The sequence below is a fragment of the Ochotona princeps genome, chromosome 15 (genome assembly GCF_030435755.1).
Source record: "Ochotona princeps isolate mOchPri1 chromosome 15, mOchPri1.hap1, whole genome shotgun sequence".
NCBI lineage: Eukaryota > Metazoa > Chordata > Mammalia > Lagomorpha > Ochotonidae > Ochotona > Ochotona princeps.
In genome coordinates, this window is record NC_080846.1 from 24,495,899 (window position 1) to 24,509,842 (window position 13,944).

General features: G+C 43.6%; 1 protein-coding gene across 5 annotated transcripts in view; it reads right to left on the reverse strand.

The window, feature by feature from the left end:
* The window catches only part of MDM1 (Mdm1 nuclear protein), a 30,398-nt gene that overhangs the window by 2,187 nt on the left and 14,267 nt on the right, over positions 1-13,944 (reverse strand). For 3 of the 5 annotated variants that reach the window (XM_058673550.1, XM_058673554.1, XM_058673552.1), the window contains 6 exons: positions 12,380-12,409; positions 11,881-12,056; positions 10,551-10,877; positions 9,654-9,766; positions 9,458-9,567; positions 2,306-2,555 (listed from right to left, as the gene is read on the reverse strand). In XM_058673550.1, coding sequence (XP_058529533.1) covers positions 2,306-2,555; positions 9,458-9,567; positions 9,654-9,766; positions 10,551-10,877; positions 11,881-12,056; positions 12,380-12,409 — 1,006 coding nt within the window. The remainder of the gene's footprint in view (positions 1-2,305; positions 2,556-9,457; positions 9,568-9,653; positions 9,767-10,550; positions 10,878-11,880; positions 12,057-12,379; positions 12,410-13,944) is intronic. The other 2 variants (XM_058673551.1, XM_058673553.1) reach the window with 1 other exon arrangement.

A 13,944-nucleotide genomic window follows, 5' to 3' on the forward strand; every position in this document is an offset into this window, starting at 1 on the left:
TACTGTGGGTCGCTCCGACTAGGCTGCAGCTCCCACTGGTTTATGTGAGGGCCGAGTGTGTGCTGGGCAGAACCAGGCTTGACTACAACACCCATTGGTTCAAGTGGAAGACAGGGCTGGAATCGACCCAGCAATTGCAACCACCAGCTGATTGGGGCAATGGAGTGTATTGGGCCCTGTACTTGCTAGTACATACAAGAATCTGGTCTGGGAACACCTCAGACAAAGTTTCTTCAGAGAACCCCCCAATTGAACTGCCAGACTCAGATCCCTAACCATGAAAAGACAGAGGACAGAACAAATCAATCAACTACCCCAACCATATATTGGCAGTGAAAAACTGGGCAAACAGAGACTCTAAGATGAACTATGTCAATCAGAGGATTCCTCACAGACCTCATCGTGCTTGGAGTGGTGAGACTGGCAGCAATTCAGAACTGCTGAACTATCAAAACTGCTTGAGCAAGACCCTCGGAGCATGCCCCACATCCGGGACCTGGGGTGGGTGGGAGACTGGGTGGGGTTTCTCCCTTTATCTCCCCTTTACCCCAGATATAGGAAAAAACAATGTGGAAAATATAGTCTTACCCACTTTCCTGTAGCCCTTGAACCTTTTTTGCCCTAATTAACTATGTGAAGATTGTCAAAAGTAAAGAAAAAAAGAAACATTAGGTTTGTGTTGACAGATGCCAGATGGATAACACACATTCACCAAAACGACGTAAAGACAACAGGCAGCAGGAAAACAGGGACAGAAGGTTGGGAAGCGGAGCGAGGTGAGACAAAGGCACCCGCGCAAGGCGCACTCAAGTCAGCAGAGCGAAACCAAGCAGCAATCAGGGCTTCCCTCGGTGGGTCAGGTTTGTTTGTTTTTTTTAAGATTTACTTTATTTTTATTGGGAAGTCAGATATACAGAGAGAATGAGAAACACAGAGCAAGATCTTCCACCCCATAATTTACTCTCCATGTGGACGCAACGACTGGAGCTGAGGTGATCCAAAGCCAGGAGCCAGGAGCCTCCTCCTGGCCTCCTACATGACTGCAGACTCCCAAGGCTTTGGGCAGCCCTCGACTGCCTTCCCAGGTCACAAGCAGGGAGCTGGAAGGAAAACGGGACTGCCAGGATCAGAACTGGCACCCACATGGGATCCTGGTGCATGCAAGGTGAGGACTTCAGCCACTAGGCTACCACATTGGGCCCAGAGGGTCAGGTTTTGAGAAGACTGAGAAGACACGTGAACAGACCTTAGACTAGCCAGGAAACAGAGTGGAACCTTTCTACAGAGCGGGCCACAGGAGACTTCTCTATATTTACACAGCTGGGTGACTGCCACTCGCCCAGAGAGGGATGGTGACCTGGTTTCTCAAGGCTTATCAGGCCACTATGACTACAGGACACAGGGTCAGCTGAGGACAAGGCTACCATATTTGAACCACAGGGAGTTAGGGGTACAGGGGATACAGCATTTAACTCATTAGAGATAAAACACTCATATATAAAATGATTTTTAATTCTTAGTCATTTTTGATTCTTAGAAATCAAAAATATGACAGCAAAACTCATTTTAAAGAAATGAGGCAGAAGGTAAAATCAGAATCCCTTTCACCCTTGAAGAAAAAGATACAGATAGGGAAATAGGAGTAGCAAGATAAAACAGAAAAGTCCCATCCGAGAGCTGAGCAACAGGAGCGAGCAGCAGGGGAGTAAGACTCAGGCGAAGTAATTCAAGAGGAGTCAGCTTTTTAGATTGGAAAAATGCACAGGGTACAAGCAAAATAAATGAAAACAGATACACTCCAACTGCACACTACAGATGTCTATGGTATGACAAGACCCTCCAAGCTTCCAGAAAGGCAATGCTACATACAAAATAACTGGATAGAAGCAGCATCAGATTATCAGATTTCTCAACAGTAAAAGTTAAAGGTAGACAAAGAGCAAAATGACGATGCCTAATGAAACTAAGAAAATCATTTCTGGCCTTTAGCAACACACCCAAGCAACCTCGCACAACCTCTGGAGCCATTTTGGCCTGTCATCCCTGGAGAGGAAGTGCTGTGGGGACCAAGTGGGTCACTTAACATGTGTGGGCAAGAACCTGGGAGACAGCTCCAACTCAGCAAAATCCAAACTGGGTGACTGTATCATTGAGTTCTCCAAGAAATTTTTCCTATTATATAAATCTGTAAGGTTAACTAAAAAAAAAATCATTTAACAACATACAGTAAAGGCTTCTCTGTGTTCCATATATTTTAACCTATCAGTCATTTCAACAGACAAAAAGTTAAAACTAAAACAGTTACCATTATGCTGAAATTCTGGGTGTCTCAGAGAACCCTGAATCCGACGAGAGGGATGCCAGTAGGACAGAGCACGTGGAGAAGATGGCTGTCCAGGGTTATTTGCTGGAGATTCTGGAATCGTTGCAACTGGACGAGTTGCCTCAGTAAATTTAGGAATATTGATTTCAGTATCTTCCCGTAAAGGTAGGGGATCAACTGTTTTTATGCCAGCAGCTGGAGAAGTCAGTAGAGATATGGCCCGATTTTCTTTCTAAATGAAAACAACAAAACAGATACATATCTGAGGGGACTTCAAAAAGCTAATGGAGGGGCTGGCTACACGGCACAGCACCTGTATGAGCAAGGTGCAAGTCCCATGTGCTCCATTTCCAATTTATCTGCCTCTAAATGCACCTGGAAAAGCAGGAAGAAACGGCCTGAGCGCTTCAGCCACTTTCACTCATACAGGAGACCCAGATGGAGCTCCTGGACTCTGGCCACCGTGGCATGTGTGGCGTGAACCAGCAGGAGGAAGATCCCTTTCTACTCTGTCTCTCCCTCTAGCTCTTTCAAAATACAAAATTTATGGAGGAGTGGGCAGTTAGCACAACAATCAAGTAAGTTCCCACCTGGGATGCCAATATCCTTTATCCTTAATAGGGCCTGGTTCAAGGTCCCAGCTGCTTTGCTTCTGATATAGCTTCCTGTGTCAGACATCCTGGGGAGAAGACGGTGCCTCAAGTGACCAGTTACCTGCCACCCAGCATGGGAGAGACAGACCCGGTCCCCCGCTCCGCCTCCTTCCACCTGTCCCCTGCCCCCGCATTTGGGGAATCAACCAGCAGGTGGACAATCCAACTATCTCTTCTGCCTTTCAAATACATAAAAAATTAAAATGTAATAAAAATTTTAACTTTGTGAAAAAATGGAATTAAAGCATAAATTTGGGATAAAACCATTTTGTAAACCATATGTGATTTTCTTAATAATACATCTTTCCCATCAAATTTCTGAAGACCTCTTCTATAAATAAAGAAATAATTTCACTGGAAAAAAAAAATCAAGAGGAGAAAATATGAGTAACACTTATGTAACCTCCATTTGCAGAAGATTTTATAAGCCTAAAAATCAATATAGTTTTGGCTACATAAAAATTTAAAATGTATACATTTAAAAGTTGAAAGAAAAAAGAAAAACTTGGGGGAAAACACACAACTATATGATTGACAACTAAATAAATATTTCTTTAAAAGTAATTAAAGATAAACCTAGTAAAATGATATGAATAAATAATTAACAAGTATATAAAGTACAAATAGTAAGCATACTCTTTACCTCACTAATAGACAAGTAACTAGGAAATAAAAATTTTGAGGTAATCATTTTCACTTATACAACTGAAAAAGATAATATATGCAGAGCTCACAAAGATGCAGAAAAACTGCTGCTTGGAGGACAATCTTCCTGGGAAAGAGGCAAAACATAGCAGAAGTCTTACAGTTTCAAGTTCTTTCACCACACAATAATACTTGGGGATTATTTACACCAAGAGATAATAATAAAACAAACAGATATGCAGCTGGATTATTTCCTTACCTTTTTTTAAAGATTTACTTATTTTTATTGGAAAGGCAAATATACAGAAAGGAGAGAAACACAGAAAAATCTTCTGTCCATTAATTCACTTCCCAAGTGTCTGCAATGGCTCGAGCTGAGCTGATCCGAAGCCAAGAACCAGGAGCCTCCTCTGGGCCTCCTACATGGCTGCAGGATCCCAAGGCTTTGGGCCATCTTCCACTGCTTTCCCAGGCCACAAGCAGGGAGCTGGATGGTACGTGGGGCTACTGGGACATGGACCAGTGCCCATATGGGATCCCAGCACGTGCAAGGCGAGGACCTTAGCTGCTGGGCTACCGTGCCGGGCCCTATTTTCCTTACATATTTTCAAAATAAGAACATTGCAAAGTTATCATAGAAATCTGAATAAAAAATTAGTTTTCAGGGCAAGTGTTATTGAGCAGTGTGTGAAACCAATGCTTGGGATGCCCACATCCTACATGGGAGTGTCAGTTCGAGTCCTGGCTGCTCCACTTCTGACCCAGCTTCCTGCTAATGTGCCATGGGAAGCCAGAGACAATGGCTTGAGTTCTTGCGTCCCTGTAAGGAGTCTTCCGTGCCCCTGGCTTCAGCCTGGCCTGTCTCAGGATTGCTGTGTGGGCCTGTCTGGGGAGTGAACCAGCAAATGGAAGACCTCTCTCCCCATCTCTCCCAAGCTCTACATTTCAAATAAATCAAACTCAGGTTTCCATGACAATAGCTTGTTACTGAAACATAAACATAGCTTGCATATCATGTTGTCATTAAAAATAAGAATACAAATGGTATTTAATGATACAGAGATATGTTTATAACAAGGGCTAAGTAAAAGATTATGAAGTTATACAAGAAGACAATAGATAAATCATTAACACACATATATGCCTAAATATCTCAAATATTTAACGGAGGATGTCCCTGGACAGTCGGTATGAGCCAGTTATTGCCTTTTTCAGTTTGGCCAGTAACAACGTACGCCTATCCCATAAGTTCCCAATAATTTTACTTCTCAGAGGAATATAAACAAGTAAAAATCAAATGCATCAAACTTTCCTGATTATTCTTTTAATAACTACCCTCAGTTACCTTTGAGTGTATTTAATGCAACATTCAGACCTCTGCTTCCTAACCTTAGGTATCATTTTTCTACAATTAGAGTTATCCACTTCAAAGTGAAGACAGCCCGGGGTTGTTACCCACAAATATACATGTGTTTTAAGACAATATCTCAGGTACAATCAGAAACCTTCCACTTGCTTCCCTTTTAATTACAAATATCATTTAGTAGGATACAAACAATTCCAAAGGTAAATTGTTCTTTTTTCTTTCTGTATGCCAGCAGAATTTGGGATTTCTGTTAAATTGGCATCACTAATAAAACGGCTGCTGTTGCTGCCAGCTTCCCATATCAGAGTGCCAGTTTGAGTCCCAGCTAGTTTGCTTCCCATCCAGCTCCCTGCTGATGTGCCTGGGAAGACAGCAGATGGCCCAAGCGCTTGTACCTCAGCCACCCATGTGGGAAACACCTACATGGAGTTCCTGGATCCTAGCCTCCATCTGACCCCGCCCCGGCCACTGCGGACATTTGGAGAGTGATCCAGCAGACAGGAGATCTCTCCCTCTCTCTCTGTGTCACTCTGCCTTTTCAATAGATAGATAAAAATACTGGAATGCAATCTAACATATTTTGTATGCATGAGGTTCCCATGTTAACATGACTGATTTCAGGATCTCTTGTTCTTTCGAATGCCTCTTTTTTTGCCTTGCTGCTTCCTCCCTGCCCTGTGCACAGCAGCTCTCCACGGAGTAGCCAGAGGGATGGGATTTACCCTATAAGTCATTCTATTTGCCTTGCTACTTCAAACATCCCAAGGCTTTCCAGCATCATTAGAATAACATCCACACTCCTTAACTCTTCCTCACCTCCTCTTCCTCTGTGCACCACGCATGTTAGTCCTTTCACTCTTTTCAAGACTAAGCCCCACATAAAAACTCTTATTGTTGGTTTTCTTTCTACCTGGAAAACAATCTGCCTCAGATCTCTGCATGGACACCTCCCTCATTAGTCAGATCTTAGCAGAGCTATCTGTCCACACTACACGAGCATCAAACACCCCTGGAGGCCATATGCAGCTTAATTCACTGCACACCATACTCCTTGAAATTCATCTTTTTAGGGCCTGGCGTGGTACCCTAGTGGCAGCGGTGCTCACCTTGCACGCACCAGGATCCCATGTGGGCACAGGTGTGTGTGTACTGGCTGCTCTACTTCCCATCCAGCTCCTTACTTGTGGCCTGGGAAGGCAGTCAAGGATGGTCCAGGGCCTTGGGACCCTGCACTCATGTGGGAGACCTGGCGGAGGCTCCTGACTTCAGATTGGCTCAGCTTCGACCGTTGCAGCTGCTTGGGGAGTGAAACCAAGGATGGAGGTTCTTTCTCTCTGTAAATCTGACTTTCTAATAAAAATAAATAAATCTTTTTTTTAAATTCATCTTTTTTTAAAAAAAAATCGTCGATTTCTCTCAACGACAACAAAAACTTCATTAAGACAAGTATTTTTTTTTCTTGGTTACCAATGAATTCCTACGTTGTAAAACAATGCCTGGCACATAGTAAGAACACATCAAATGGCAGGTATCTGACACCGCAGTTAAAAGACACCACTCCTGGCTCTGCTCCACTTCCTGTTGGGTTTCCGGCAAATGTGCACCCTGGGAGGCAGCAGGTGACAGCATCAGTACACGCTCCCTGCCTCCACACGGGAGACCCACATGGAATGCTGAGTTCCTGGTTTCATCCTCACCCAGCCCCAGCTCTAAGGGGCATCTAGGGAGAGAACCAGTAGATGGAAGCTCTCTCCATCTGTTTCTAACAAAGTAATATCTTAAAAAAAAGAAAAAGCAGCCCATTACTCATTTTGCATTGACTGAAGAAAAATTCAACTCCAGACAGACTCCGCAAAGGAGGTCCTCACCAGGAGTCCCCAATTCAGCACAGCACCCTCATACCTGGAATCCCCTGCTCAGCACAGCACCCTCACCAGGAATCCCCTGCTCAGCACAGCACCCTCACCAGGAATCCCCTGCTCAGCACAGCACCCTCACCAGGAGTCCCCTACTCAGCACAGCACCCTCACCAGGAATCCCCTACTCAGCACAGCACCCTCACACCTGGAATTCCCTGCTCAGCACAGCACCCTCACCAGGAATCCCCTGCTCAACACAGCACCCTCACCAGGAGTCCCCTACTCAGCACAGCACCCTCACCAGGAGTCCCCTACTCAGCACAGCACCCTCACCAGGAGTCCCCTGCTCAGCATAGCACCCTCACCAGGAGTCCCCTGCTCAGCACAGCACCCTTTCAAGGAGTCCACTGCTCAGCATAGCACCCTCACCAGAAGTCCCCTACTCAGCACAGCACCCTCACCAGGAGTCCCCTACTCAGCCCAGCACCCTCACCATGAGTCCTCGACTCAGCATAGCACCCTCACCAGGAGTCCCCTGCTCAGCACAGCACCCTCACCAGGAGTCCCCTACTCAGCACAGCACCCTCACCAGGAGTCCCCGACTCAGCATAGCACCCTCACCAGGAGTCCCCTGCTCAGCACAGCACCCTCACCAGGAGTCCCCTACTCAGCACAGCACCCTCACCAGGAGTCCCCTGCTCAGCATAGCACCCTCACCAGGAATTCCCTGCTCAGCACAGCACCCTCTCAAGGAGTCCCCTGCTCAGCACAGCACCCTCACCAGGAGTCCCCTGCTCAGTATAGTAACCCTTCAGTCCTGCTGGACAAGCCGGACACCCAGGAGACACCCACAGTCCCCCATCCTGCTTTATCCAAGCCAGCACCAAGGACTGACATTGTTCTCACAGAAATCTTCAAGTGCATCCATTTTTAAAGTGTTTCGTATGTTTTACTCCACATTTCATTCCATAGTTGAAGTAATTCATGTTTCTTCTGTTCTTGAAGTAATCACAGAAACTCTCAACTTTGCTATCTTGTCTCGCTTCATCTTGCACAATGTCCCAGTCTGCTTCCTAAAATGCGCTGCTCTTGCTCTCCACAGCCTCCTGGTACATGCTATCCTCTGCCCTGTCCTTTGCTCACTGGTTCATGTTTCTTTATCTCAAGTCAATTCTGACCCCTGTGACAAGGCTGACTCCTTCAGCGTGATACTGCATACTATCACAAGGAACAGTTCACAGAGGTAGGGGAAAATGCAATTATAAAATACATTTTGGTGTCTGCAAATCCTTCCCCTCATATGCAATGGTCATCCACGTGGGCCGAGTCTGCTCCTCATCCCCAGCTGCCTAGTATCTTCCCTTTTCCCTAGGGAGTGGTTCGGATTGTCCACAGGGGCAATAAATTTCCATCATTTGACTCTGATCAATCCTCTGTCCATTTGCCTATTGCTACATTTCCTTCAACAAGCCAAGGTACACATATTTCACAGGAAATGGTTTCAAAACTCTGTCACTCCAATAATATTCATTCAACAGTTATTTTGTCACAAGATGGGTTCTGTTATAACCTCTCCCTAATCACTGAAAACCCTCACTATGCACACACTCCTAAATGCCTAAAAAAAAATCAGCAAAATCCCTTAGAGATAAATGTCCATCATTGCTTGCCAGAATATTACAATTGATCCTGGCTGGTTTCATTCCCCTTCCTCTTGTTCCCCATTAGCAACGCAGTAGCTAGATGAACTGAAAAATCCTAAGTCAAATCATGTCACTTGACTGCCCTTCCACTGGCTTCACATTTCACCCAGAATGAGATTCAAAGCCTTGGCTGTGACCCAAAAGGCTCTCTACAGTTCAGCATCACATTGCGTTCCTAACTGATCACCCCACTCCTCTCAGTCTTGCCCACAACGATTGGCCAGCTTTGGGGCATGCAGCAGGAACGTGCTCACCTCACGGGCTTAACACTCGCTGGGCTCTCTGCATAGAATGCCTTCCCAGTGCAAAGCAGTCCACTCCTCACCTTGCTCAGCTGCTGCTCCAAGGCCAGCCCTGCAGGGAGGACTGCCCTTGTTCTATTTCTCTTATCCCTATCTAACACATGCTGTATTCTACATGGAGATCTTGTTTAATATGTCTCTCTTCCACCACAACGTAAGTTCAGTGAGGACCGGAGCTTTCGTCTGTTTTGGCCACTGTTACAGTTCTAGTGCCCAAACAGTACCTAGAACATAGCTGGCATACAAATCAGACACACTAGAGGCTCAGTAGAGAGTGTCATTGTTATTTTTCTAACTGAGCAATCACTGTATTAAACTACACTGCGGCCATCATCCACGCCTTTAGAACGTACCCTTATTCTTGTCTCCCCACTCCTGTTATACTAACAAGAGTGAAAATACATTAACACTGCTGCAATGTCACTGCCAGGAAAAAAAAAATCAAATCGGTGCTTTTGTATTACAAAAAGTATGTGAATCATCTTCACAAGCAGTAGATAATTTTCTAAAATCTGAACCTATAATTTTGGAACCTATCATCCATTTATTACACATGACTGGAATAGTTGCAAAACAGATCCTTTTCCCAAACCACAAATAACTTACCTTAGTACAGTCTTTCTTTGGAGTCTCCAGGCCATCCTGAGGGGCCACTCTCTTCCTCTGCTCTGGGGCAGGGGGCTTCACTTTGGACGGTGACACCAGAACAGCACCACCTGGAAGAATGCAGGAAATGGCAGGTCTTGAGCCAGCTCGGTGTTCACTCGGGAAAAGCGACTGAGCAAGCGCGCGTGCGCCTTACCAACAGCGGGAGTGGTGAGGTCATGATGAGTCCTCTGGATGCCACCCAGTGCTCTCAGCTTTGGAGTAGGAAGCCTTCCTCCCTTTGCTGAGGATTCCGAAGAAGAATCTGACCTACAAAGCGAGACAATCTATCAGAAAGCATTTGAGAACGTACCATCAAAAAACCCTTGGCCATCACGGCACAACACTGAGGTTTAAAACTCATAGAGAGAAAGTTAATGTGTTTGTGGAAAATAAAGAGATAAATGAATAAACATTCATCAAATTCACCTGCAACCAACAGAGAACGGACAGTGAAAGGGAAGAAAGAGAACCAGTCAGCGACAAGCCGGCAGACAGCTCTTCCATTATCTCAGGGCCCAGGGCCCAAGGGAGCTGCAACACTCATGGACGGATAAGGGATTCAGACTACGAACAAAAAGCACCAGTGGGAAGGGCAGAGAGCCACTCCCCAGACGAATTTACCCATTAAACAAGAGCAGTTATTTATTTTCAGAAGGACTCACACATATTACAAAACATCTGTTCTTTTTGTAAGAGCTTCTAATACTAACTTCTGGCTTTTCCTCCTTTACACATAAAGACATTCTTCCTAATGTATTTGTAAACCTGGCAAATCATAATTACAGGACATAAATAATAATAGTTAAAAAAACCTGATTTCTTCCTTCTCAAATAGCCAAGTGTTCAACTGTTTCATTTTAATTAGTGGTGACTCAAATATCTGAGAAAATCAAATTATACGCCACAGAGTAATGCATATTTTGTGATATTATAAAAACCTGATCTTTATTAGTCAGAACACCAAAAGCATGAGTCACAGTAAAAACAAAGCAATATACATAGCAACCAGTCACACACTGAGTCTATACGCTGAGTAATTTACAATTCTCACCCTTCTCTTATCTTCTCTGCCTGAGATTTCTCCTGGGTGTCCAACTTCTCCAGGTGTCCAGTGCACACCTGCTCCTCCTTAGCCTCTTCTTCCTCCTGCTCCCGCACATCCACTTCCTCCTCCTCTTTCTCCCCTCTGGGTTCTTCCTGTTCATTGTCACCAGTGTCCTCTGCATCCCAGGCCAGTCTCCTTCCAACAGGTACGGTGGGAGCACCCGACATGCCCAATTGCTCCATACTCTTTGTCTGGGGTTCTTCCAAGACATGTCCTTTTTCTTCTGGTTTGGTAGAATGACATTCCTTCAAAGTCTTAGGACCCGTAGGATCTCTGCATAACAAAGTTAGTTTTATTTCGAGTTTTCCAGCTTACACAGTTTCTAATGAATTCATCATTTCCTTCCAGTATTCATACCTACAGGATTCCTGCAGATTTTGTCTTGCCCAGGTAGTGAAGAAAGAAATCTAATTACAAGTTCCTTTTACGTTAAGTCAAAGTTACCATCTAGAGTTTCTACTAAAATAGACCAAAATATATTTTATCTTCCCTTACTTCTACCTTCACACATACACACTCACACATGTGTGCATCTGATGGCAGAAGTCATGCTTTGCTCCTAGACTGGCATATGCTGCAACTAGGACGTCATACGTTATTACTGGCGCAGTTACTAAACTGAGGTCTGAGCAGACATTGCGTATCTGTGATCAAACAAGTTGATCTCAATTTCATATTTTAGATTCATCTTTTCAACACATTATAATCTGAACTTTTTAAATCAGGTGCCTCATTATTGGAAGTATGTATTCATTTGGTATGTGCGACTATATTAATACACAATTAGAAACACTTTTATTTGTGAAACATCAATGTGCTATTTTTCTTAGAGTTAAAGCTTGTTTACTTTAAAACTCAGAACATAGTTGTTAAAACAAGGGCCCAGATCCATTTTAGCCACGAAATCCATTATAATGAGTGATACTGGATAGATACATAGCACTTGTTTAGCGTTTCTGAGTTTTTGGGAACTTTGTGTTACTTTTAAAAGTCCTTTAACATCTATCATATAATCATCCCTTCTCTATTGATAACAGGTAATACACAGTCTCCAATATTTATACTTTATATTATTTATATACAAATATTTAAATCAAATAATAATTAGCTTTATTATTCATAACACAGAGTAAGTTAAAAATAATTCATCGGATGGCCAGCCTCTCTCCAGTGGACTGGAAGGCAAGTTCTGGGCAGTCAAGTCACCTTCTGCTATCATCCTGCGAGTCACACGATCCACCGCGCATTTCCTCACCACGCCCAGAGAGCATCTCACCCGGCCAAGTCCAACGCTCTGATGTTGCTGCTCACAGTTCCTTCTGAGCTCGTGGTAGAAGAGACGTCCCAACAACGGTTGTTATCAGAAACAATCTGGTTCAGATGGTCCCGAGAAAAATGTGTTCCCTGAACTCTCTTCCTGTAAAACTGAGCCTTCTCTCGGAGTTCTTTAACCTGTGTGGGACAAGTCAGACATCACAGGTTGTTGTAAATGCAGTTTTACAAATATTACCAAGTAGCACATTAAGGACAATTGCACAACACAGCCACAAACCAAGGAGGGGAAAAAAAGGCAAAAACATGTGGTTGTCAGACTATGTGCGTAAAAAGCAGAAATTAAAATAATCAGGCTAAAGCATATGCGGTTATTTCAGACCAGCAGGCAGGGAGAAATTTGTAGCAGCTAAGAAAAATATGGACCTACTTTTTATTCCAACTGAACTTACACAAGCACTCTATGCATTATTACAGCTTTAAAAAACTCAAAAGCAACCAACCTCTGCATACCACATGGCATTTAGAGAACCCTAGGGGAGGAATACAGAAACACACTTAATGACAGGTAAACGTCATAATCAAATTCTAATGGGAATCAATGGGATACCATACCTCCCGAGTCCTTTTTCTAAATACATATATCACATCTGTCAGTATTTATTGGTACTGTTTAATTCAGTAGCCATATCACCTACCTTGAAAACCAGTAACATTCTGGCATAACAGAGGTGCTGCTGACAAAAGCCCCCTAAATACCATCCTATTTCCCTCGCTCTGGAAGCAGCCCCTCGGATGCTTGGACTGCTGACTCCAGACACCTGCTACCACTAGAGAAGACCCTAGCCCTCAATGAGCGAGCAATGGGGCTCTCTCCACGCATTCCTCTCTCAGAACCAGCAGAACCTCAACTTTCCAAAAATATAATAAATATATATAATAATATGTGGCCAATTCATCATCGTAACATGTCTGACAAAGTAACAGGATATACAAAATGTCCTAATGAACAATAGGTACTGTGAATTCCCTAATACGCAACTAACATATTTTCACATGGAAAGGAATCTTTACTCCCATTCTAAATCCTTTCTTTTAATACATTATACTGCCACCTGCTGGCTTCTCCAAATACAGTTCCTCAACATCAAAGAAACTGAGGTGGAGGCATTCCAGCCATGTGATAAATCTTACTGTTTGAAGAATGGAAGAACACATGAACAATCCCTTTATGTACACGGTGATTTAATTTTGATACCAACTGTATTTATACACATTCTGTAGAATTTTAATTTATTACACTTGTTACTAACATTTAAAACCTCATACTTTAAATAAACATCTTATTAGTATTTTTTAAATAATGCTGTTATGTTTTCCAAACACATCATTTGACAATTTTATAATCCTAAAATAGGACGAAAATTAAGACACTAACATATTCCAAAGTAAAGTGTTCCACAAGAGAAAAATCTCAATAATGTGAAGTCAGTATTAAGAATAACCATGACATAGGGGCCCGATGCGGTGGCCTAGGAGCTAAAAGTCCCCGCCTTGAATGCACCGGGATCCCATATGGGTGCTGGTTCTAATCCTGGCAGCCCCGCTTCCCATCCAGCTCCCTGCTTCTGGCCTGGGAAAGCAGTTGAGGATGGCCCAAAGCCTTTGGGACCCTGCATCCATGTGGGAGACCTGGAAGAGGCTCCTGGCTTTGGCCTCAGATCGGCGCAGAACCAGCCACTGTGGTCACTTGGGGAGAGAACCATCAGACAGAAGATCTTTCTCTCTGTCTCTCCTCTCTGTATATCTGCCTTTCCAATAAAAATAAATAAATCTTTTTAAAAAATTAGATAATGGATTAGGGAGTCTTTTATTTAAAAAAAAAAGAATAAGTATGACACAAGCATTCCATGTTATATACAATCTTTGTCAGTTAAAAAAATTTAGTTTCAAAAATAAGAACACCCATTACCTCTAACAAAAGTGCCACTAAAAAGGATGAGTAAAACATTCTTGAATTTACTCACACACACAACTTTCCAAGTCAAGTCACACCATCCAATGATGC